This window comes from Erinaceus europaeus, chromosome 6, assembly GCF_950295315.1.
Source record: "Erinaceus europaeus chromosome 6, mEriEur2.1, whole genome shotgun sequence".
NCBI lineage: Eukaryota > Metazoa > Chordata > Mammalia > Eulipotyphla > Erinaceidae > Erinaceus > Erinaceus europaeus.
This window is the reverse complement of record NC_080167.1, coordinates 268,110-294,184: the sequence shown is the minus strand read 5'-3', so window position 1 is coordinate 294,184 and position 26,075 is coordinate 268,110. Positions and strand designations below refer to the sequence as shown.

The window sequence follows — 26,075 nt, the reverse complement described above, 5'->3', positions numbered from 1 at the left end:
TCATAGGCTGCTGTGAGATCGACAAAGACAGCACCCGTCTTTAAATTCTTCTGGAATCCATTTTCAATGTAAGTTGAGAGGGCCAGGGCTTGTTCGCAGGTAGATCTTCCTGGGCGGAAACCAGCCTGGGCTGGGAGTCCCTTCACAGGCAGTGAAGCAGGTCTGCAGGTGTCTGTCTTTCTCTACCCCCTCTGTCCTCCCCTCCTGTCTCCATTTCTCTCTGTCCTATCCAACAGCGACGGAATTAATAACAATAATAACTACAACAATTAAACAACAGTGCAATAAAAAGGGAATATTTTAAAATGTGAATATTTAATATTAATATTTAGTATTAAAAATATTAAAAAGAAATGCTGCTTCTGGTTTTAGATGCTACTGACTGCTGAGAATTCCTTCCTGGCAACTCTCTGAATGGTCAGTGGTGTTTTGGTATTTTTTTTCCCATTATGGCTATTTTTGGGGCTCCCTACCTGTACAAGGAACCCATCCCTCCCTGTGGCCATTTTTAAAAAATATTTATTTATTCCTTTTTGTTGCCCATGTTCCTCCTCTTCCCCCTGTTTATTGTTGTCGCTGTTGTTGGATAGGACAGAGAGAAATGGAGAGAGGGGGAAAGACACCTGCAGAACTGCTTCACCGCCTGTGAAGGCGACTCCCCCACAGATGGGAGCCTGGGCTGGAACCAGGATCCTTATGCAGTTCCTTGCGCTTAGCACCAAGTGCACTTAACCAGCTGCGCTAACGCCCAAACCCCCCCCCCCCATTTTAATAGAGAAAAATGGAAAGGGGAGAGACACCTGCAGCCCTGTTCATGAAGCTCCCCCACCTAAAGGTGAGGCCTGGGAGCTTGAACCCAGATCCTAATGTGTGCGTTCAACCAGGTACACCACTGCCTGCCCCGCCCAAACAGTTAAGGATGTTTATCCAAATTGGACAAAGGGAAACAAACCTATTCACATTTATATAGCCTGCTCCCGGGTACTGCTGAGGTGTGATTTCTGACCAATTTAGTGATTTACAAGTCGTAATTTTGTTTTTGAATAGAGACAGGGGAGGCAAAGAAAGTGAGAAACCATAGCACTAGAGCTTCCTTCAAGGTAGTGGAGGCCAGACTCCAACCCGGGCTACATACATGGCAAAGCAGCACACTGTTCAAGTGAGCGGTTTTGTTGGCTCTCTTAGTTTTTATGAAGATCACACACATACACACACACTAATGTATCAGTGCATCTCTCCGATACTTGTGATGTTGGGGGAATTAAACTTAGGCCCTCAAGCTTGCAAGTCCAGAACTCTAAAATATACCACCTCCTGGGCAAAAAAGCTTAGCAGTTTTGAATAGCAAGCCTCCTGGGTCCTATGCCTGTGTTATGATCAATAAGGGCATAGCATAGAGCATCTGTTTGGTGGAAAATTAGACTAAAAATAAGTCCTTGGAGGTGGGGAGACAAGGTCACCCACTAGAATGCACGGCTTACAACACACAGGTCCTGGGTATGATTTTCAGCACCATGGGCAACACCTGGGGCTGAGGGCTCTGTGGATAGTTAGAGTGGTGTTTTGGAGCTTCTCCTCTTCCTTTAAAAAGTAAATAAAATTATCTTTAAAAAAATCTTTTTTTTGGGGGGGGGGCTCACTTCACAAGCAGTGAAGCAGGTCTGCAGGTGTCTATCTCTCCCTCTTTTTTTTTTTTCTTGCTGGGGCTCAGTGCCTGCACTAACAAGGCTACAACAACAAGGGCAACAAAAGGGGGGAAAATGGCCTCCAGGAGCAGTGGATTCATGGTGCAGGCACTGAGCCCCAGCAATAACCCTGGAGGCAAAAAAAAAAAAAAAAGAACAAAAGGAAAAAAGTGGCTACCAGGAGCAGTGGATTCATAGTGCAGGCACCAAGCCCCAGTGATAACCCTGGAGGGGGGAAAAAAAAAAAAAAAAAATATATATATATATGTAAAATCTTTATTTATTGGACAGAGATAGCCAGAAATTTAGAGGAAGAAGGAGACAGAGAGGGAGATGAGGCTGGGGTAGATAGCATAATGGGTATGTAAAGAAACTCTCATGTCTTTGGCTTCAAAGTCCCAGGTTCAATCCCCATACCAACATAAACCAGAGCTTAGCAGTACTCAAAAACAAACAAACAAACAAAGAGACAAGGAGACAGACACCTGCAGCACTGCTTCACCACTTCCACTTGTGAAGCCTTCCCCCCTGCAGGTGGGAACCAGGAATTTAAACCTGGGTCCTTGTGCCCTGTAATATGTGCACTTAACCAGGTGTGCCACCGCCTGGCCCCACCAACAGGGCTATCTCTAGGGCTTAGTGTCTGGGAGTCCATTGGGAGAGAGACACAAAAGGAGAGATACCACATGCTGTTCTGCTTGTGAAGCTTTGCCCCTGCCAGCACTCCTATGTGGTTGCCAGGGCTCAGATCCAGTCACACATAGTAACATGCTCTACTGGGTAAGCTGGGCCCCAGGTTATTTTTAATAGCTGTTAACTAGAGACTCTCTACAACTGACTTACAGATCAAAAATAAAGTATGGATGAAAAAGGCAGGAGAGTTAGGGAAATAGTATAGTGGTCATGTAAAGTCTGGCAGTGGCGCACCTGGTTAAGCACTCACACTAGTGTGCAAGGACCTGGGTTCAAGCCCCTGGTCCCCACCTGCAAGGGGAAAGCTTTACAAGTGGTGAAGCAGGGCTGCAGGTGTCTCTCTCCATCTCTATTTCTCCTTTCCCTCAATTTCTATCTCTATCCAATAATAAATAAATAAAATTAAAAAAAAAAGATTTTCATGCCTAAGGCTCTGAAGTCTCAAGTTCAATCCCCAGCACCACCGTAAGCCACAGCTGAGCAGGGCTCTGTAAGAACAAAACACAATCAACAGGAGATATGGGGAACCAAAGGTGAGGTTAGTGTCACGGTCCATATGTAATCAGAGAAGACCTGTCTGGCTCCCTTGGGATCTCCAAGTCAACCCCTGCTGCTGCAGAGGTTCTCACCTTACACTTCCTGACACACACAGGCAGGGGCTAGAGGGAGGGGAATGTGGAAGAGACAGACCTGGTCTTCTGCTATGGCCAGATGACCACAAAATCTCAAGCTCATCTGAAACTTTGGCAGAACAGTAAAATTCTCTTTTAATGGAAGTAATTGAATACAGTTTATAACATGAAATAAATTACTCCCCAATATGACACAATATAAATATTAAAATGAAACCCCAATGAAATATGAAAATCTTTACCAAAAAATAGTTTATTGCACAAAATTTAAGGGATTCCCAAGCACACTGAAATTTATAAAAGATCAAAAATGTTTCATTAAGTTACATTTCTTTGTGCATGGTGCCATCTTTCCCCTAAACACCCCCAACCTGAGGACTCTCTTCCAAGGGGACATTTTTCATAGAAACAACTAACTTAAAACCACCAGGTTCTCTCGACCCTCTGAAGCATCACCTAGAAGGCCCTATCATAATCTGAGACCATCTCATAGTAAGTTTGCTGGGCTGTGGAGGTCCTAAGGGTCTCACCCAGCATGGTGCTGCTAGTGCCATGGGGCCCTCGGGAAAGGCTCCTGGACATCATTTCCCTCTCAGACATGCTGGTCCCTCTCACTACTAGAAACCTGTGCACACAGCCTTCCATTGTTGTTAAAAAACAATTCTCTCAGGAGTAGGAACACATGTCATAAAGACTCACTGTTCTTTCAGTATCCCAACACCAGGAAGCCTTTACATAGAAGAGTTTCAAGAGGTGATTCCTAAGGCAGTACACCACAGGCCTCTTCCCATCACCTAGACCCCAGGCCAGAGGAAGAGTCAGTTCCACATCCTATCAAAAACACTGTCTGCTAGCTATACCTTCCAAGAAGGTGAATAAAGGTGTACATCACTAAGATTGTGGCACTGCCCTGCTGTGTATTGTGTAAAACTCAGTAACCACATTGCACTAAGCTTTTTTTTTTTGAAACTTAAGAAAAACAAGTGTCCAAGTCAACACTGTGTGTGGTGAGAGGTGAGACACACAGTATCTACCCACAGGAGACAATTAACACTCACAAATGGTGAACTTGTTTCTGAAAACTGTTCCAGACTTGCCTGTTTTCCATGAGTAATTTCCTAATTCTCATTTCTGCCTGTAAGAACAGGTTTCAAATATTATTCACTAAAGAATCTAGCTTTGGGAGGTAGAAGTATCAGTAAAGTCCCTTGGAGATTGGAAGAAACAAAGACAAAAAAACCTCAGCAAATCAAAGGCAGGCAGTTTAAAGTTCAACTTCCTCTTTCAGGTGACTTGTTATGGAAACCTAAAGGTGGCATCAACTTGAGTGGGAAACTACATGTGAAAACACACATGCACACACGCACACGCACACACACCACACATGCACACACAAACGCAGCAATGGTGGGACAGCTAGAGCCCCAAGCAGAGGCAGGACAGCCAGATGCTCAAGGACCTAAGGTGTGCTGGTGGCACAGGGTGCAGACAGGAAGCCAAGGGAGTACACACACAGAGACACATAGTAACACATGTGCCCACATGTACACATGGGCCACTAAACAAAGGACGAAAGGGATGTGGAACAGAGACTTGCTTTCCTTTGATGGATATATTCAGAATTAGTTTATCTTTTCCTATGAGAAAAAGTACACAGTGAATAGCAGTCACCAAAGACCTTAACAAGCAAGGAGTGAGAAAGCAGGTGCAGGATGAAGCTGACTATTAATTCTTGATTTTAAACTCAAAGTATAAGGATAATGTAACCAAAGGCGTCAGCATATAAGCTATCACTTTTCCCTTTGCTAGTAGTACAAAACCAATTTTGTCAAAAGCAATTTCCAACTTAAGGTGAAAAGAATGTATTTATAAATGAATCTTTCAAGTATTAGCTCAGGATGAACCCTGTACAAATGGTATATGTATTTTAGCTGTTCCAAAAATTGCTAGGGAATTTTTAAGACACTAACCATCTTTGTGGTTACTTCTCAATGAACCATCTAACAGCATAAGAGAGCACAATAGCTTAAAACACCATAGTGTCTTCTTATAAGAGGCAGATAGTGTATAGACATGCAAGGAACTGGTTTGTTCAGTGACACTTCAAACATCACCTTTAGACCAGCACAGCTCACAGGAGCCCACAAAGACCCACTCTCCTTCTCCTTGGCTTATAGTATTTTTAAAAGACTTTTTTTTTTTTTTTTTAAGCAAAATAGGGGAAGAACTTACATATGCTGCCACCTCAGTCAGTTTCTGTAGTGTCTAAGTATTTTAGTTAGAAAAATGTAAAATGAAGTGACTTGTTGGTGGCTGATGTCCTACCAGGCACCCACCATGGAGACCTGATTGCCTTTGTTCAGTGAGTCGGCCTGCCCAGCTAGAACTCTCAGCACTTTCCAGATGAGAAGTTCAAGGATCTTCTCAGACTGTCCCTGGAGCACACAGGTCCTACTGAGTTTTTCACTTGGGGCATACAAGGGGTGGGGGTGGGGTGGCAGGGGTGGGAGCCCTGCATGGAGCCCAGCCTCCCTCTTTCCACAGCATGTGGTGACCACACCAGCTATACAGCCAGGCTGGTGGCCAAGTGGAGGGCATGCAGGACAGGAGTGAGGCAGGAGGACACTGTGCACAGAAGACAAGGAAAAGACCCTCAAGAGTGGGAGGAAAACAACAAAAACTCCTTCCTGTCTATGAAGATTTGGTTTCAGAAGGTAAATAAAATATATTTCTTAAAACATAATTTTGTGATACATCTAAATCCTACATATACATTATTTCCTAACAGCAGATTTTCAAAAGGCAATCAATATAAAGACAATTTAGGTCATTCTTAAATAACATGAGCATGTATTTTTTAAAGGTTAGATTATAGTTTTCTGAGTTCAGGCGCATATCCTATGGTGGGATGTGGGATGTCTTTTGAAGAAATGAAATAAAAACCAGAAGTGCAAAAAAAAAAAAAGTGTCATTTCGGTAGGAAAGTAAAGTTCTTATTGAACCAAATGGGAAGTGAGAGATGGTCCCATGGTGCTGCTTTCACTGGGCTTACTGGGGTCCTGATGCTCACAGAGCAGAGCCTGTGGTCACATGTAAGACAGTTTCTCTTGCCAACAACTTTCAGACTCATGAAGACATTTCTCACTGAGTCTAAATTAGACCTTTGTGATTTAATCATTTTGTGGGAAAATCTAGTTGTAATCTGTGACTATTTCTTGAATCCTTGACACTTATTCTGTTATTTTACTCCCTCTAAAGGCAAACACGACATTTCAATTTCGTTTCCTAGAAAAACATGGCATACAGTCAAATAAATAATATTGGCAGACCACTCCTTCAGTTGGTTACATTCACTCGGGGTGGAGAAGCCCCAACTCTCCAGCAGAGGCCCTGCTATGGATGAGTATCTCTGTGTCTCCCTGGGGGTTGGCGTGACCTCCCTGGAAAGCAGGGCTGGAAGCAGGGTCCCCTTGAGTCCAGGAAGACAGTGACTCGTGCATGGTGACAGTGTGTGCCTCCATCTGGCGCTGTAGGCTGTCCATCTCCTGCCTGGGAAGAAGGGAAGAAGGAAGGAATGCCAGGTCAAAGCTCAGAGGACAGGCATGTCGCTTCCTGCAGAGATCAGCAGGGCCTTAAGTCTGGCTCACTGGCCACTGTGGGCCTTTAGGGAATAACAGAACCTCTGTACTTTGGATCAGCAAAACCTTTGGCTCAGGATAACAGAACCCAGCGGTTTTCAATTACTTTTTCTGTATGAGCAGAGGCCAAGGGGTCCTATAGTTCTGTGCTTCTGATCTACGAGAAAGTGGGAGGGGTAGATGCCCACCCTCAGAATCAAAACCAGAGTTCACTGTAAGGCCACACTCAAAAGGTGGGTCTGGCAGGAGCAGAACAGTCAGTTCTGGGGCTGGTAAAAGCTCAAGTACTGTTGACTTAAGGGTATGTCAGGGCCAGTTAGCACTTGGCCTTGAGAGATTGGGTGGTCCCCACTCAACAGACCTACTCAGCCTTTGCTGGGCATCACTACTGGTTACAGAGCAGTCTTCTAAGCTAAACATGCAAATCACTGCTAACACTGAGCAAGATGGAGCACAGAACAAGGCCATACTTCAGCTGCTGGAGACAACTGTTGAGGTTCTTGAGGGGTTCCTTGCTCACAGCAGGTGGAGGCTTCAACAGCTCCTCCAGGAGCGAGGCCGGGACAGGGCAGTCGGGGATCTTGACTGGTGTTACAGGGCCAGAAGAGCTGGTCTCACCCTTCAGGTCTTTTCTCTGTGGGTAAGAGCACATAGTTAGCTCTCCCCTAGGGAGGCTGCCACCATCCCTTTCCATCCTGATTCTCCCAGCCCTTGCCCTCAGGAGTCAGCTATCACAGGGGTGAAGAAATACTGGCTGAAAGATCCTCCTAACACACACAACAAAGCACACATGATAAGCCCTGACCCCTCAGGATGGCAGACAAGCCTCTGCATGAGAACCTTGTGGACTTTTCCAGAGACCTTAGCCTGGACCACCTAAGAATTTATGTCAACTGTTCAACTCTTTAAAAAAACTCCTCTTTCTAAGGCCTTAACTATTCTAGATAGGCTAGTGATGTGAATTAAGACTGAATCTGAGCAATTTCTTTGCATGAAAAGGTCTCAAAGACTGGGGAGCCAGGAGGTAGCATACTTGAGTGCACATGTTATCATGCTCAAGGACTCAGGTTCAAGCCCCTGCTCCCCACCTGTAGGGGGAAGCTTCATGCATGGTGAAGCAAATAATTCAGGTATCTCCCTATTTCTCTTCCTATCTATCTTCCACTTCCCTTTCAGTTCCTCTGTTTCTATTAAAAAAGGGGAGTGGTGGTGTAAGAAATGTTACACATGGGGGGGCTGGGCAATAGCATAGCGGGTAAAGCGTACATGGTATAAAAGTGCAAGGTCCGGCGTAAGGATCCTGGTTCAAGCCCTCAGCTCCCCATCTGCAGGGGGGTCGTTTCACAAGCGGTGAAGCAGGTCTGCAGGTCTCTATTTTTCTCTCCCCGTCTTCCCCTTCTCTCTTGATTTCTCTCTGTCCTATCCAACAACAGCTATAACACCAGTAACAATAACAACAAGGGTAACAAAATGGGAAAAATAGCCTCCAGGAGCAGTGGATTAGTAGTGCTGGCACTGAGCCCCAGCAATAACCCTGGAAGCAAAAAAAAAAAGACTGTGTTGGGGTAGTGAGGTGGGTGGAAAACCCTGGAGGCAATAAATAAATAAATTAAATTAAATAAATGTTATACAAGTACAAAGTTCTGTATTTTACTGTTGACTGTAAACCACTAATCCCCCCAATAAAGGAAAACAAACAAAGAAACAAAAAAAGACTCATAGAGTGGAGAAACAAGTGTCAACAGACAATATGGCTGCTGTTGTGTTCTCAAGGGCTGAGGGGGTGGACCCAGGGCTTTTCTTTTCTTTTTAATTATCTTTATTTTTTAAAATTAATTAAAAAAATTTTTTTATCCCCTTTTGTTGCCCTTGTTGTTTTATTGTTGTAGTTATTATTATTATTGATGTCACTATTGGACAGAGAAAAATGGAGAGAGGAGGGAAGACAGAGGGAGAGAGAAAGATAGACACCTGCAGACCTGCTTCACCACCTATGAAGCAACTCATCTGCAGGTGGGGAGCCGAGGGCTCGAACTGGAACCTTACACCGGTCCTTGTGCTTTGCGCCACCTGCGCTTAACCTGCTGCGCTACCGCACGACTCCCCTTTAATTATCTTTATTTATTGGATAGAGATAGCCAGAAATTGAGAGGGAAGGCGGTGACAGAGAAGGTGAGAGACAGAGAGACACCTGCAGCCCTGCTTCACCACTCATGAAGCTTGCCGCCTGCAGGTGGGGACCAGGGGTTCGAACCCAGGTCCTTGCACATTATAATGTGCACTCAACCAGGTGCACCACCACCTGGCCTCCCCCCCAGCAGGGCTCTTCTTAGGGGAAAATATATTTGTTAATGAGAGAAAGGAGAAAGGAAGAGAGAGGTGGTCCTGGAGGTGGTGCAGTGGATAAAGCATTAGACTCTCAAGCATGAGGTCCTGAGTTCAATCCCCAGCAGCATATGTACCAGGGTGATGCCTGGTTCCTTCTCTCTCCTCCTATGTTTCTCATTAATAAATAAATAAAATCTAAAAAAAAGAAAAGAGAGAATCAGTGTCAACTTTGGCACATGCAAGGCTGGGGATCAAAATTGGGACCTCATGCTTGAGAGTTCAAAGCTTTATCTGATGTGTGATCTCTTAGTTGCTCAGGGCTCTCATTTATAGAACCAAACCAAGCCCTCGTTAGATTTAATAAAGCACGTCCCAACAAAACTGTATTTGAATTTATGAAAAGATGCAAACACTGTTTGAAAAAGTCCAAAATAAGCTGAGCTGGTTTGCTATCCAGGCAGAACACTCCATCATTTATTTTCACACAGTAAAGGCTAAATGCAATTAACACCTGGATGATCAGAAAGCCCACTCATTTCTTGTCCAAGTGAGGGGTGCAGAGCCCAGCTAGCCCACCTGAGGGATGCAGAGCCCAGCCAGTCCACTAAGAGCAGAGACCAGCCAGCTCACCGAGGGCAGAGCCTTTACCGTCTTGGCCATGCTGCGGCGCAGGCCCACATGCAGCTGCTGGTTCTGCTGCAGCATAGTCTTCATGCCATTCTTCAGTTCTGACACTTTAGCTTGAAGTACAAACTTATCTTTCTGGGTCATGGACAGATCTTCTCGTACCATCTCCAACTCAGACTTGATATTCTAAGAAAAGTGAAGTCACAGGTTTGTATTTATTATTTGCTAATAAAAAAGAGGAAGGTGGGAGTTGGGAAGTAGCAGGTTAAGTGCATGTGGCACAAAGTGCAAGGACTGGTGTAAGGATCCCGGTTCAAGCCCCTGGCTTCCCACCTATGTAACAATGATGACATTAATAACTACAACAATAAAATAACAAGGGCAACAAAAGGGAATATATATATATATATATATATATATATATAAGAGGAAGGTCCAGAGTATCACTGTGGCACATGCACTGCTAGCAACTGAACTTGAGAGTCCAATGATTCACCCATTGTGCCACTTCCTGGGCTGCAAGTCACAGATTTTTTAGAAAAAATTTTAAATTAATTCTTATTTCTTTATTCATTCCCTTTTGTTGCCTTGTTGTTTTATTGTTGTAGTTATTATTGTTGTTACTGATATTGTTGTTGGACAGGACAGAGAGAAATGGAGAGAGGAGGGGAAGACAGAGAGGGGGAGAGAAAGACAGACACCTGCAGACCTGCTTCACCGATTGTGAATCGACTCCCCTGCAGGTGGGGAGCCAGGGGATCGAACCAGGATCCTTACGCCGGTCCCTGTGCTTTGCGCCACCTGCGTTTAACCCACTGCACTACCGCCTGACTCTCAAGTTACAGATTTTTAAAACCTGTAAGACTTAAAACTTGTGGCTAAAATTTTAGTTTATAGATTATAATTCCAGGGAGACACTAAACACTGATGTTTATCTAATGAAGTTTATGATATCCCAGATCAGTCCAGCTTCCTCCCTGCTGATTTCAAATGTGATATATCCACTTATAGTGATGTCCCAAATGTCTTCACCCATATTTCAATCTCTGCCTAGCAACCAGCAATATTTCTACATACTCATCCTACAACAAACTTTTAAGAGTCAGATGGTCGAATTCTGCTTCTGGTTAAGCTTTCTTTTTTAAATATTTTATTTTGGGAGTCGGGCGGTGGTGCAGTGGGTTAAGCGCATGTGGCGCAAAGCGCAGGGACCGGCATAAGGATCCCGGTTCGAGCCCCCGGCTCCCCACCTGTAGGGGAGTCTCTTCACGGGTGGTGAAGCAGGTCTGCAGGTGTCTATCTTTCTCTCCCCTCTCTCTCTGTCTTCCCCTCCTCTCTCCATTTCTCTCTGTCCTATCCAACAACAAAGCAACGTCAACAATGGCAATAGTAACCGCAACGAGGCTGCAACAACTAGGGCAACAAAAAGGGGGAAAAATGGCCTCCAGGAGCGGTGGATTCATGGTGCAGGCACCGAGCCCAGCAATAACCCTGGAGGAAAAAAAAAATTTTATTTTAATGAGAGGTAGAGAGGCAATGAAAAAGACACAGAGAGAAAGACCAGGGCACTACACAGCTCTGGCCGATGGTGATGCTGGAAACTGAACCTAGGACCTCAGAGGCTCAGGCATGAGAGTCATTTGCAGAACCTCTGTGTTGTTTCCCAGCCCCTGGTTAATTTCCTTCCTTTCTCTCTCTCTTTCTTTCTTTCTCTCTTTCTTTCTTTCTTTCTTTCTTCCTTTCTTTCTTTCTTTCTTTCTTCTATTTAAGATAGAAGGTGAGACAGGGGAAGGAAAACAGAGAGAATGAGACATTGGTAGCACTGCTCCACCTCCTGTGGTAAAAACAAAAAAGTTAACATTCCTGATCCTCTAGCAGTCAAGAGTGTGTACAGTTACTAATAGGTTTATCACAGCTGTGAACTTCATTTAAGTGACTTAAAATCCCATTGCTGGGGGTTGGGCACTAGCACAGTGGGTTAAATGCACATGGTACAGAGCACAAGGACTGACCTAAGGATTTCAGTTCGAGCCCCTGGCTCCCCATCTACAGGGGGATTGCTTCACAAGCAGTAAAGCAGGTCCGCAGGTGTCTGTCTTTCTCTCCCTTCTCTGTCTTCCCCTCCTCTCTCCATTTCCCTCTTTGATGTCCAACAACAATGACATCAACAACAACAATAATAACCACAACAATGATAAAACAACAAGGTCAACGAAAGGGAAAAAAACATCCCGGGAGTCGGGTGGTAGCGCACATGACGGGAAGCAAGAACCAGCATAAGGATCCCGGTTTGAGCCCCCAGCTGCCCACCTGCAGGGGAGTCGCTTCACAGGTGGTGAAGCAGGTCTGTAGGTGTCTTATCTTTCTCTCCCCTCTCTGTCTTCCCCTCCTCTATTTCTCTCTGTCCTATCCAACAACAACAACATCAACATCAATAACAACAATAAAACAACAAGGGCAACAAAAGGGAATAAATAAAAACAAATCTTAAAAAAAAAAGATCCCACTACTGATGCAGTTTGCAGGGCTCCCTCTGCTGTAGGGCCTAGACTTGCTTCTGAAGGAGGAAAGCATCTGCAGAACTTTGCAGGGAGGAGCCTTCACTCACTGAGAACACCTGTTTCCACTCAGCACACCAGCACAGGGACTGGTTTGAGCCCAGCTAAGGTCTTGTGTCCAGTACCTGGAGTAGCTGCTGTGTTCCATCCAGTTCTGTCTTATTCTGCTGCTCCGTAAGGTCCAGCTGCTGCTTCAAGGACTGGATTTCTCTCTCTTTCTGATCCACTTCCCATTTCAGATTTTCCATCTAGTGGAAGGAAAAGTCACAAGACCAAGAGAATTTTTAAGTGGGTTTCTTGCACTTTCATAAAATTTCTGAGTATATATCTATATTTTAACAACATTTTAAAAAATTTGTATTTTCTTTATTTATTGGATAGAGACAGCCAGACATTGAGAGGGAAAGGAGTGGTAGAGGGAGAGAGACAGAGACATCTACAGCCCTGCTTCACTTGCAAAGCTTTCCCCCTGCAGGTGGGGACCAGGAGCTTAAACTTGGGTCCTTAAGCATTGTAACATGTATGTTCAACTAGATGCATCACCACCCAGCCCCGACTATATTTTTGTGTATCACTTAATGTCATACTTAAAAATGAATATTTCACCCAGAAGACAGAGGCTGAAGTGAGTTTCAGCCAGCAAAGCCTGGCTCTAATCTAAAGGCTCATTAGAGAAAAGAGGATGCCTGTGGTCACCTGTTGGCTCTCCACAGGCGGCTTACTCAGCTGCTCATCCAGCTGCTTCTGTAGGAGCTGGAGCTGGGCCCGGGCCTCTGCCAGCTCTGTCTGGAACTGTGCAACTTCCTGAGAATGTTTTCCCTTCTGAGTCCTGGTGAGAATGGCAGGAAAGAAGGAAATTAAAACTCTTCACTTCTCCACTGCAAACAATGATCCGACTGCAACCTGTACTTTAGAAAAGCTCACCCGAGTGCAAACTGTGACTCATCCACACAACACCCTCTGGTGGGGAGGTCTGTCAGTCCAGCTTACAGATTATGGTGGGATGAAAGTGGTACCACACATGCAGCAGACCCAAGAGAGTTGACAGCCCACTCCAGAGCCATCCCCACACTGGGGCTTCCTCTGCTCTCCACCAAGGATATCAAGGCACAGATTGGGGAAGCAGTTTGATTCAACCACAGGCTTCTTGAGAACAATAGTATGTACTTCTCTTCTTAGATCTACCTCCCAAGTGCTCACAGGTTTGCTAGGTGACCTCAACAAGGACCCGGGGCATCAGAGATGGTGGAGCCACCCCATTAGGACACACAGCAGTGGTCCCCAACCCCCAGCACTGGGTCCCCATACGTACTGAAGACCTTCGGCCTCTTCCTGCAGCTTCTGCACTAGGTGCTCCTTGGCCTGCAGCTCCTTCTTCACCTCACCCAGCTCCAAGGAGGCAGCCTTGAAGTGGCGGCGGTTATGGCCTGCTTCTACCTTGGCAGCAGCGACCTAGAAGCAGGAAGTAGGTCACCGAGGGAAATCAAGGCAGAGGCACCAGGGGGCTCCATTCCAGGCAGACCCTGGCACCTGTGTCTGATGACTCTGCCATGGTCCCTATCAAGGACAACAGCACTATACATATACCTGGCACGTGAGCACACCACTCACTGCTGATTGTTACTCAGGATTTTCCTGATCTAAATGGTCATGGATGATGACTGGCGGTGGTGCACCCAGTGCACAAGCTATAATGCACAAAGACACAGGTTCAAGCTCTCAGTCCCCAACTGCAGGTTGAAGCAGTGCTGCCAGTATCTATCTCTTGCTCTCTACCTTCCCCTTCCCTCTTTCTGTCTCTATACAATAAATAAAATATAAAAGAAAAAATAGCTGGAGGTTGATAGCATAATGGTTATACAAAGAGACTCTTATGCCTGAGTCTCCAAAGTCACAGGTTCAATCCCCTACACTACCATAAGCCAGAGCTGAATAGGGCTGTAGAAAAAAAAGAAAAACATAGAAAATAAGCAAATTCTCAAAATGTAACACAAATTTCCATTTTTCCCTTTCCAGTAATTTATTTTTATTTATTTTTTATTTTTAAAAAATATTTATTTATTCCCCTTTGTTCCCCTTGTTTTATTGTTGTTGTTACGAATGTCATTGCTGTTGGATAGGACAGAGAAAAATGGAGAGAGGAGGGAAAGACAGAGAGGGGGAGAGAAAGATAGACATTTACAGACCTGCTTCACCACTTGTGAAGTGTATCCCCTGCAGGTGGGGGAGCCGGGGGTTCAAACCGGGATCCTTACGCTGGTCCTTGAGCTTTGCGCCACGTGCGCTTAACCAGCTGCACTACCGCCCGAAGCCCTATTTTTATTTTTTTAATTAGTTAAAATTTTTTTTTTTTTTTTGGCCTCCAGGGTTATCTCTGGGGCTCAGTGCCTGCACTATGAATCCACTGCTCCTGGAGTATACTTTTTCCCATTTTGTTGTCCTTATTGCTATTGTTGCCACTGATATTGCTGAATAGGTCAGAGATAAATCGAGAGAAGAGGGGAAGACAGAGAGGAAGAAAGACAAGACACATGCAGACCTGTTTCACTGCTTGTGAAGCGACTCCCCTGCAGGTGGGGAGCCCAGAGCATGAACCTGGATCCTTACGGCAGTCATTGCGCTCTGCGCGCTTAACCAGCTACACTAACACTTAATCCTCTATTTAAAAAAATTTTTTTTGCCTACAGGGTTATCACTGGGGCTCGGTGTCTGCACTATGAATCTACTGTTCCTAGAGGCCATTTTCCCCATTTTTTTTGCCTTTGTTGTTACTGTTACCGTTGTTATTATTGTTGGATAAGACAGAGAGAAATGGCAAGAGGAGGGCTGTTGGATAGTATGCCAGCTCCCCCTGGCTTCTGCTTAACCATATGCCTATATAGGGATAGATTTAATCCCATTCAAAGCTTTGGTCTATTTACATACATCACTTTTACATTTACATAAAGCACTCCAGGGCATTGGTGGTTCAGTGATAGGATTCTCACCTGCTCTGCCCCCTCCTTGTCACACTCTGATTTTCACCAGTCACTTTTCTCTCCACCCTCTATATCACATCCTGTTTCCACCCTACTTGGCAAGTATATATAAAGACAGCATTGTGAGTTTTAGGGTACTTGAGTTTAGCTTAGCTCGTCTTAGATTGTGCTGCGTCCTGCATGAATAAAGAGATACTGCCTACAGCTCAACCATGAGTCCCTGGTTGTCTGTTACCCGCCCGTGAAGCTAGCCCGGCGAAAACAACATAACCCGGCGAAAACAACAGAGGGCAAGACAGAGAGGGGTAGAGAAAGACTGACACCTGCAGACCTGTTTCACCTGTTTTCACCGCAGGGTGAAGCGACCCCCCTGCAGATAGGGATCCGGGGGCATAAGAGTCTCTTTGTAGAGTCATTATGCTAGCTACCTCTGCCCTTGTTATGGTTTCTCTAGGTGAGGATAGATATGAAGATGTCTAAGCACAGAGCACAAGGTAGGAGATTGGCTGGGATAGGAAAGTGGAGAGTGCAGCTGAATCTGCTCATCAGGCCTGCAGCATGGACCAAACTTGACTGTGGATAAGGAAAACATGGGTCAAAAACAGACAATAACTGCTGACACTAAAATAAAATAGAATATAAGAATGACTATTTCACCAAAGAAGTAAAGAACTCTTTTTTTTTTTTTTTTTTTTCCCTCCAGGGTTATTGCTGGGCTCTGTGGCTGCACCATGAATCCACCGCTCCTGGAGGCCACTTTTCCCCCCTTTTTGTTGCCCTTGTTGTTGTTGTAGCCTCATTGTGGTTATTATTATTATTATTGCCATGTTGATGTTCGTTGTTGGATAGGACAGAGAGAAATGGAGAGAGGAGGGGAAGACAGAGAGGGGGAGAGAAAGACAGACACCTGCAGACCTGCTTCACCGCCTGTGAAGCAACTCCCCTGTAGGTGGGGAGCCAGGGGCTCGAACTGGGATCCTTATGCTGGTCCTTGCGCCTTGCGCCACATGCGCTTAACCCACTGCGCCACCGCCCGACCCCCTAAAGAACACCTTCTATTTCTATCTTATTACCACAGGAATTTTAAAGTATGTGACAATACATAGGACACACACACACACACACACACGCACACACAGTATGTACAAAAACACTTGTGCGCATAAGGACCGGCGTGAGGATCCCGGTTCAAGCCCCCGGATCCCCACCTGCAGGGGAATTGCTTCACAGGCGGTGAAACAGGTCTGCAGGTGTCTGCCTTTCTCTCCCCCTCTCTGTCTTCCCCTCCCCTCTCCATTTCTCTCTGTCCTATTCAATAACTACAACAATAAAACAAGGGCAACAAAAGGGAAAATAAATATTAAAAAAAACACTTGTGCACACTCATCCCCTTCCTGTGTTCAATCTGATCCTCTGTTTTGTGCTGCAAACAGAGAGGAGGATCAGTGAGTCACAGCCAATCCCAGGAAGCTTACAAGCCAGTGAATAAGAGGCTAGACAGAAACAATAGCCAGGGCATTGTGAGAGAGACCACACAGGCTTCTCTGCCCTGGAAAAGATGGAGTATGGAAAGGAACAAGCCAGAAAAATTGTTCGCTGGGAAGAACATGGTAAGTACAAGAGGTTCACACTATCACCAATCTCAGTTGTTTTTCTACAGACACAGGGTTGCCAGTTGCTCTGGCAAAAGTATACTTTTACTTTGGTGGGACAGAGGGCTTGCACATGCATGATACACCCCAGAGGTCACTTCATTCAGAGACTGAGGGGAGACACCATAGCATGATAGCTTCCTCAGCTCCATAGCACCTCCCATGGGGTACTGGGCAAACCTGGGGTGCATACATGGACGCAGGTTCCCTGGCCCCGAAGACTACTTTTTTTTTTTTTTTTTTAACCAGAGCATTGATTAGCTCTGGCTTATGGTGATGCAGGAGGATTGAGCCTGTGACTTTGGAGCCTCAGATATCAGAGTCTCTTTGCATAATCATTGTGCTATCTACCCCTGCCCTAGACTACTCTTCTAACTCATCACAGCAAATGCGGAGCAGTGGAGCTCTTTGTGCTCATCAGGGCTTTCAGCAAAAGGACCTACATGTTCCCAGAAGGGTACTTGGATGTCACAAGCTCCCATTTCAGCTCTCAGTTACTGAGGAAGTAAATTCCACAGGCTTTGGGAGGTTGCAATTAAGAGTGTGTAGAGGGGCTGGATGCTGGCACATCCGGTTGAATGCACAAGGACCCGGGTTCAAGGCCCCAGTCCCCAGCTGAGGCGGGGGGAGCTTCACAAGTGGTGAAGCAGAGCTGCAGGTCTCTTTCTCTCTCTCTCTCTCTTTTGCCCAACTTCAGGGCTACTACTAGGGGTTGGTGTCAGCACTATGAATCCACTGCTCCTGGTGGGCATTTTCTCCACTTTATTTGATGGCACAGAGAGAAATTGAGAGAGAAGGGAAGATAGGGACAGAGAAAGAGAGTCACTTGCATTCTTCCTTCACAGCTTGTGAAACATACTGGGAAGCCAGGGTCTCGAATCGGGATCCTTGAGCAGGTCCTTGTACTTAGTACTATGTGCACTTAACCTGGCCCCCTCTTTGTCTCTATCTCCTCCTTCACTCCCAATTTCTTTCTCTATCATAAATAAAATTAAAGAAGAGTGAGAAGAAGCTGGCTACATACCTGCTCTTTGAGGCTGCTCACAGTCATCTTTTCTCTCTCCAGAGCTGTCTGTAAGGTCTGCACAAGCTGTCTCATCTGGTGGTCTTCCTCCTCCTTGCGCTGCAGAACCGCCTGCACCTGTGGCACAGAACAGATGCGACAAGGCTATCATGCCCAAAGTTCAGAGAGGCCACTCCAATGCATGTCTTGAAGGGTGGGGCCACTGGGATGCGGAGGACTGTTGAGTGAATGCTGCAGAGACAGGAAGCTGAGCTCCAGGTGTGAATCCACACACTCAGCACACAGCTGGGAAAGCAGAAGCTGCTTGTACACTGGGCTGTGAGTTTCAGTGCCTCTGTGGGCAGGCAGGTCTCACAGACTAGGAATACACAGTGGCATCTCTTTTGAGATGTTTTTTGACTGTCTGAAGCAGGGGCTTGGTTTGGCTGCTAACTGTCATATGAAGAATTCCATGAATGCCAGCCTTCTCAATCTCAACAGTGGCTGCAAAACTTAGGAGCTGAAAACAGGCATGGAGGGACCCTTACCAGGAGTTGAATTTCAATGACCTCGACAAAGAGTTCCTGAGCCCTGAATAATGGTTCTGCCTGTACCTCAAGTTGTCATCCAACCAAAGAAAATGACATAACCTTTCCACAACTCAACTAGGTGGTCAGTCTGGCCTCTTATTACAGAGAATCAACTAGATTCTATTACCCTCTTTCTCCCATCTAACAGGGAAATGACATATTCCAGGAGAAAGTTATAACAGTGAAACAGATAATGCTGTATGCCCTGGGAGGGTCTGAATACCTGTAGATTCAGCTTGACCAGGTCAGCTTCCCTCTTGGCCAGTGCTGTCTCCAAGATGCTGTTGTGCTCCCGCAGAGCCTCACTGGACTGGATGAGGCCAGAGAGTTTCCCTCTCTCATGCTCTAACTCAAGAGTCAACTTCTTGTTTGATTCCTCGAGGTGCTTTACCTTCCTCCTAAAGCCTCTGGACTCCTGAAGCTGAAACAAACCAGTCACTGTGAAGTTACATAACCCATACTCAGGTTTAGAAAGCTACAAGCACAGGACACACACAAGATGGTGTGTGAGCCATGCAGCCCACAGCATACTTGCTTCCCAGCCCACTGTCTCCTCCAGGGGCTACACATTCCTGGCTACAGGGGACAGGATGTGATAGAGATGTGAACATATACATAGCCCAAGGCTCTCAACCACCATCCAGGGAGTGCCCTTGGTGACAATGCAGAGCTGCTGTGTGTGGGTCTACCCAAAGCCATAACTCTCTGGGTCCAAGAGTGATATGGTGTCCTTTTCAAGGTTTATGCTGGTTCCAGCAGGCCTCCTATACTGTGTAACAAGTGTTCTAACTGGGTACAGGGTGGCCATTAAGGCCTGATGACCAGTACTGGAGAGAGGTCTCTGATGTCACACCTTGGTGGGGGGGGAGGGGACAGGGGGACCATCCAGAACACATGGGCATAGATCTTGAGAACTGCAAGTATACTCCTGTGAGGATGCATGGCCTACCTCATCCTCTAGCTCCAGCACTTTCTCCCGTTGCTCCTCCAGCTCCTGGCTGGTCATTGCGATGACCTCCTGCAGCTCCTTCTCCAGCATTACCTTACTGTGGCTGACAGTCTGCAGCTCCAGCTCCAGAGCCTGGACCCTCTCCTGCAGCAGACAGGAGGTGGAGGCCATTTACAGTTCAGCTCACCTCCCTCAGAGGGGACCCACTTCCCAAGCACTGCCCTTTAGGCTTTGGCCACCTCACCAGAGTACATTTGCATGAGCAATTCACAAGTGAAACAACTCAGTGAGACTCTGGAAATACATAAAAGTTTTGAAATACAGATGAAAAGTACCAATGACCATTTGTGGCAGGAAAGTGGCCCCAGGGGAAGCAGGACAAACCCCACACTAGTTCTGTCAAGTGCACAAGCACAAACAGGTACACCATCCTCATGTGAGCATGCACACAGGTGGGTGGATGTGAGCTCACATGTGTGCACTTACGTGTGGATGGACTCAGTGCCGATGCCATACTGTGATGCTGTGAATTTGCAGATGCATGCTTCTGCTATACCAACTGCGAGCCCCTCACCTGGTGTCCCGGAGTCAGTGCCGTTGTGGCCAGAGGGCAGAGACTAGAGAATGCACATGCCAGGTAGGAGAATAGCTCACTTGGATAGTGTGCTTGATTTTTTTTTAATCTTTAAAATTTTCTTTTAATATTTATTTATTCCCTTTTGTTGCCCTTGCTGTTTTATTGTTGCAGTTATTACTGTTGTTGCTGATGTCGTCGTTGTTGGATAGGACAGAGAGAAATGGAGAGAAGAGGGGAAGACAGAGAAGGGGAGAGAAAGACAGACACCTGAAGATCTGCTTCACTGCCTGTGAAGCGATTTCCCTGCAGGTGGGGAACCGGGGGCTCGAACCGGGATCCTTACGCTGGTCCTTGTGCTTTGCGCCACGTGCACTTAACCCGCTGCGCTACCGCTCGACTCCCAGTATGCTTGCTTTTAAAAAAAATTACTTATTTGTATATTACAGTATTACATGTCAACAGGGGTTTGAATTCACACCATTCCTACCACCAGAGTTCTGAATCTTTAGTCTCCCCACTGCAATCCACCAAAGTTCCCCTAAGGTTGTAGTCATGGGCCAACCGTCATCTCTACAATTGTCTGTCCACATTTATACATAGTTGCCCATTTTTTTATGCTTGGTTTGTTATGGCAGACTCAGGCCTGGGCCTGGCCCTTACCACACTGAGGGGAGCGTCAGTGCTGTGGTGTCTTCTGTTTCTGAAAAAGTCAGCCTGAAGCGGTGAAGCCCCAGAAGTGACCAAACAAACCAACCAACCAACCAACCACACACATGCATTGTTCAAGTTTCTGGTCTCTGTCCCTCTGGATGTTTTTATTTAATTTCATTGTAAATTTAATTAATTAATTTATTTATGGCCACCATGGTTATATCACTGGGACTTGGTGTCTATATGTCATTTTTTTTTTAAATTATTTATAAAAAGGAAACACAAAAACCATAGGATAAGAGAGGGTACAACTCTTCACAATTTCCCCCACCAGAACTCCATATCCCATCCTCTCCCCTGACAGCTTTCCTATTCTTTATCCCTCTGGGAGTATGGATCCAGGGTCATTACTGGTTGCAGAAGGTGGAAGGTCTGGCTTCTGTAATTGCCTCCCTACTGAACATGAGCATTAACAGGCTGATCCATACTTCCAGCCTGTCCTTTTTCCCTAATGGGGTGGGGGTTAAAATATTTTTATTTACTTATTATTGGATAGAGACAGAGAGAAATTGAGACGGGATGGGAGATAGGAAGGGAAAGAGACAGAGAGACACCTGCAGCCCTGCTTCACTATTCATGAAGCTTACCACTGCAGGTGGGGACCAGGAGCTTGCACCTGGGTCCTTGTGCACTGTAATGTATGTGCTTAACCAGATGTGCCACTGCCTGGCCCCATGTCTGCATGTCTTCATGCATCCCAGTAGCCATTCTCCCTGCCCTTTGTTATTCACTGATAGAAATTGAGAGACAGAGATACAGTGGCAGGGATAGACAGGGAGGAGAGACACCTGCAACACTGTTCTACCTACTGCTTGTGAAGCTTCTTCCCTGCAGCTGGGGACTAGAGGCTTCAATGTGGGTTCTTGCACAAGGTAATGTGTGCACTCTAGCTGGTGAACCACTACATGGCTCCTCCATGGGTGTTATAGAGATGCCACACACACTTTTTGCCCTTTCTTACTTGCTGGCTCCAGGAAAGTCTCAGAGGGGAATCTGGTAAGCTCCAGTGGGAGCGGATGCAGGCACCCACCTGGAGAATGAGGCTGCTGGTGCCACTGGCTGCCTGGGCTTTCAGCTGGCTCAGCTCTGCCTCGGCTGCTTCCTTGGCAGTGAGGGCCTCCTGCAACCGACGGCTGAGGATGCCAACTGCATTTTCATAGGCCTTGTGCTTGCTCTTCATTTCTTTCTGAGCACTGCTCAGGTCTGAGCCCAGCCGCTTCATCTTCTGCTTCTGTTCAGAGATAGCCCTAGGGCGGGTGGAGACAAATGAGCTAAAGTGCAGCAGCCTTTCACCATGGCCAGCTCCCTCCTGGGGACTCTGGCAGAGGCTGTCCTTTCCATTCTCTCCAGTGAGGATACTGCCCAGACCCCTGCTTCTCTCAGAACCCGGTAGGCCAGAACCAATCCCCAGGCCCTGGTTGGGGTGAGGTGCCCCACTGAAACCAGCAACATTTATTTCTGCTTTGCTTCACTCAGAGTCTGCCTCCCTCTTTCTTCATCTACTGCTATCCTCCCCCCACCCCTTTATCCATTCCCCCTTCCAGAGAACTACTACTCAGAGAACAACTACTCTACTGCTCAGCTCTGTCTTAGGTGATTCCAGGCGTTACTGGACTGAAGCAGGGACTTTGGAGCCTCAGGTATGAAAATCTTTGTACTTCCAAGAGCCATTTCAGAGATAGAGGGCTGTCTTCTCTTTACTAAACAGAAAGGTATTTGTCCCATGTTCTACTAGGACAGTAATTTATTCATTGATTATATCAACAGTCACTTGTTGGTGAATAAGAGCAAAGCTGTGCCAGGAAGACAGCACAGTGGTTTACACAACAGACTTTTATGCTGAGGCTTGGAGGGCACAGGCTCAGTTCCCCACACTGCCACAAATCAGAGTTGAGCAGTGCTCTGGTAAGAAAAAAAGAAAAAAAGAAAGAAAGAAAGAAAGAAAGAAAGAAAGAAAGAAAGAAAGAAAGAAAAGAAACCTAGAGGACATGCCATGGGGGTATAAACACCCAAAAGACTACCCTCATGTAGGCCGAAAAACGCTGGCCCTGGCCCTGGTTAGACCAGCAGGAAGAACTGCCACTAAAGGCATAGCAGCACATCTGCACACTCACTGGAAATGATTTCCAGCTTTAATGTTGGAAGTGGCATCCAGGGCTTCCTGTATGTGCCTGGGTGTCCTCTTGAAGACCCCACAGCCCCTGAAGCCCACTGGCTCTGGGTGTCCCCTTGTGAAGCCCACATCCTGTATAGTCCACTGACCCTGGGAGTCCCCTTGAAGACCCCACATTCCATGCAGCCCACTGACCCTGGGAGTCCCCTTGAAGACCCCACATTCCGTGCAGCCCACTGACCCTGGGAGTCCCCTTGAAGACCCCATGTCCCATGCAGCCCACTTACTTTGTGGCTTCTTGCTGCAACTCTTCCACTTGTTTCTTAAGTACCTTGTTGGTTTCTGTAAGAGCAATCATCTGCTCTTTATCAAACTGCAGAGACTTAAATGGAGAAAAATACAAAGTAAGATGGCAAAGTTCCTGTGAAGCTTGACCCCAGGGACCTGACTCTTCACAGGCTCTTATTCCAGGCCATGCTAAGGACTCTTTGAGACCCTAACAAGTTGCTGTTTTTTGTAAGAATTCGGTGTATCAGAGCATCCCCACCATCCATGTTGGAGTACTGGACAGCATAGCCAAGAACAGCTAAGGAGTCAGAGCTCCAAACTTCCCTCTGCCCCCATCTCCCTGCCCTTCTCCTCCCTGATGAACATGCTTTCTTGCTCTGTCTCCTGTCCCTGGTGCCTGCCTCACCTTGCAGCCCTGCTCACTGGACTTTCACTCAGTCTCAAAACTGCTTGGCCTCTCTTGGGGTTTGTGAACCATCAGACATCCTACCCTTGTTCTTTCCAAACCTCTAGCCCCTCCCTCCACTTATCCAGGAGGTGCTTCTCAGCTTCTTCTCATGAGGACATGAAGCCCTTGACTCCCATCCACACTCGTTGGAGCCCCCACTGTACTCATAGCCCAGAGCCAGAGCAGCCTCTGTGTGGCCGCCATTCCATCCAGTGTGAGTTACCTATAGAAACCTGAGGAGTCTCTCTGGGACCAGGCAACTCCCAGGTTTTCTGCACAGGGTTTCTTGAATCAAAGGCCAGCAGCTACCTCGAGCCCCTCCAGAGTTCTTCCCCACAGCCCGTGTCTACCAGGCTTACCATGACTGTACTGGCCTGCTAAGAGTCCCCCACTGTGACCAACACTCGGTTGGCTGAGACACCCCACCTGTAGGTGAGTCTCCATGCTTTCACGCTCCATCTGCACCACCTGTAGATGCCCTTCAAGCACTGCCATCTGCTGCTGGAGCTGAGCGGCCTCCTTCTGTAGACGCACATGCTCCACCTCTACACATTGCTTCTCCCCTTGGAGTCTGACTAAGTCCTGCCTCAGCTCCTTGACCTCTGAGTCCAGCTTCTTCTTTGTGGCCTTTAGCTCACTGACGAGCTGGTCTTTGGAGCTGGTATCCCGCCGGTAGGCCTCCACCATCACCTGTTCAAGCAACAGAGAAGCTGTAGCCAGCATGGGGCTGGGGCCAGTTAGGGGTCAGCAGCTCTGTTTCCCACTGCCTCACTGCTTTGGGATAAAAATGGCATTTTATCAAATCTAAGGCCCACTCCCATGACAAGTCCACCCAAGAAGCCACCCTGTTCCAGATCCTGAGAAGCACTTGGCGATGTCTTATGTGCCCCACCCCCAGAAGTGGGTATGGCATCATGCCCTTGTGTGCACCTGGACTGGGCAGGGCCATGGTGCAATTTCTCAGACATGTTCAACAGAAAATTCAGCAAGAGTGCAGACACACTCTCTCATGGGCCTGGTGAGCATCACACCTTCACAAATACCAGTCCCACAGTGAAATGAATCCTGATGCAGGAGATTGCAGAATGGGAGGGCATCTGTCTTAAGAGTTCATGAAGTGCCTCTGAGGACACTGAAGGAGTCTAGCTGCTATCTTCTTTGTCTTCATCAGTTCTGTTCCAGTGAAGTGACTAAGCCATATAGTGTTTTTTTCCCCCTTATGCTTAATTTTCATAAAGGAAACCAACAACGGGGGGCCAGAGGTAGTGCATTAGTTTAAGCACACATAGCACAAAGTGCAAGGACCTGTGCAAGGATCCCAGTTTGAGACCCTGGATCGGTAGAAGGGATGTTTCACAAGTGGTGAAGCAGGTCAGTTAAGTGTCTATCTTTCTCTATCTTTCCCTCCTCTCTCAATTTCTCTGTTCTATCCAATAAAAAAAAATATGAAGAATGGCCTCCAGGAACAGTGGATCTGCAGTGCTGGCACCAAGCTCCAGCAAAAACACTGGAGGCCAAACAAACAAACAAACAAACAAAAACCAAAAAAACTTCAATCTGAGTCACAGTAATAAGTCAAATGTGAGGCTGTTGCAGAAAGTTGAGTTACTTGAATGGCTATTTCCTCAATTAAAAAAAAAAAAAAAAAAAAGAAACCAACAATATATTTTTACCTTTTGCTGGAGAAACTGTTCCTTTATTTTCTGTGTCTGTTTTTTTAAGGTGGCAGTCTCTTCCTGCAAGTGCTCCACCTATAAGGGACATGTTTATAGATGTCACTTGATGGTTCAAGTTTCTAAAGTCCCCAAGGCAGACAATCACCAAGGTCAGAAATATAGCATCAACAAATCACCAATCCTCACCTCTGTTTTTAGGCTAATAATCTCACTACAATGGTTAGCCACTGGGGACTGACTAAGGATACAGGCAAATCAAGAATGATCAATGATGCCTACCTCACCAGAAATCTTTCAGAGTTTTCCAAGAGTCAGGAGATGCTCCTTACTGTACCAGTAGCCAGTGAGATCAAATTCAAGCTTCTCAGAAGGATTCACATAACTGCTTTTAACTACCTCCTTACCACATCCACAACATGTCTAGTGTATCACAGCTTAAAAAGTAATTTTGGGGTGGGGGAGCTGGGTGGTATCGCACCCAGTTGAGTGTACACATTATCACGTGCAAATATTTGAGTTTGAGCCCCCACTCCCCATCTACAGGGAGGAAGCATTACAAGCAGTGAAGCTAGTGCTGCAGGTGTCTCTCTCATTCTCTCTATACCTTCCCCCTCCTCCCCTCTCAATTTCTCTCTGTTCTATCAAATAAAAAAATAAAGAATAGTCACCAGGAGTGGCAGACTCATAGTGTAGGCACAGAGGCCCAGAGATAACTCTGGTGGCAACAACAATATCTATTTTTTTTTTTTAAATTTAAGAAAGAAAGAGAGAGAGAGAAAAAAAAAAGAAGAGTAACTTCGCAGATTCAGGTATATTTGGCAGAGCATACGTGTCATCATGAGCAAGGACCCTGGCTCAAGCCCCCATTCCCCATCTACAGGGGGGAAGCTTCATGAGTGGTGAAGCAGATATCTCTCACCCTCTCAACC

At 46.3% G+C, this 26,075-nt stretch overlaps 1 protein-coding gene across 7 annotated transcripts in view; it reads right to left on the bottom strand.

The window, feature by feature from the left end:
* Positions 1 to 3,244: 3,244 nt before the first annotated feature.
* GOLGA3 (golgin A3) overlaps positions 3,245 to 26,075 on the bottom strand; it is a 49,897-nt gene continuing 27,066 nt past the window's right edge. For 5 of the 7 annotated variants that reach the window (XM_060192684.1, XM_060192688.1, XM_060192690.1 and 2 more), the window contains 13 exons: positions 25,144 to 25,221; positions 23,897 to 24,160; positions 23,022 to 23,116; positions 21,652 to 21,868; positions 19,334 to 19,477; positions 18,608 to 18,805; positions 17,816 to 17,932; positions 13,474 to 13,613; positions 12,858 to 12,990; positions 12,287 to 12,409; positions 9,607 to 9,789; positions 7,119 to 7,282; positions 3,245 to 6,559 (listed from right to left, as the gene is read on the bottom strand). In XM_060192684.1, coding sequence (XP_060048667.1) covers positions 6,361 to 6,559; positions 7,119 to 7,282; positions 9,607 to 9,789; positions 12,287 to 12,409; positions 12,858 to 12,990; positions 13,474 to 13,613; positions 17,816 to 17,932; positions 18,608 to 18,805; positions 19,334 to 19,477; positions 21,652 to 21,868; positions 23,022 to 23,116; positions 23,897 to 24,160; positions 25,144 to 25,221 — 2,055 coding nt within the window. In that variant the 3' untranslated portion in view covers positions 3,245 to 6,360. The remainder of the gene's footprint in view (positions 6,560 to 7,118; positions 7,283 to 9,606; positions 9,790 to 12,286; positions 12,410 to 12,857; positions 12,991 to 13,473; positions 13,614 to 17,815; positions 17,933 to 18,607; positions 18,806 to 19,333; positions 19,478 to 21,651; positions 21,869 to 23,021; positions 23,117 to 23,896; positions 24,161 to 25,143; positions 25,222 to 26,075) is intronic. The other 2 variants (XM_060192687.1, XM_060192689.1) reach the window with 1 other exon arrangement.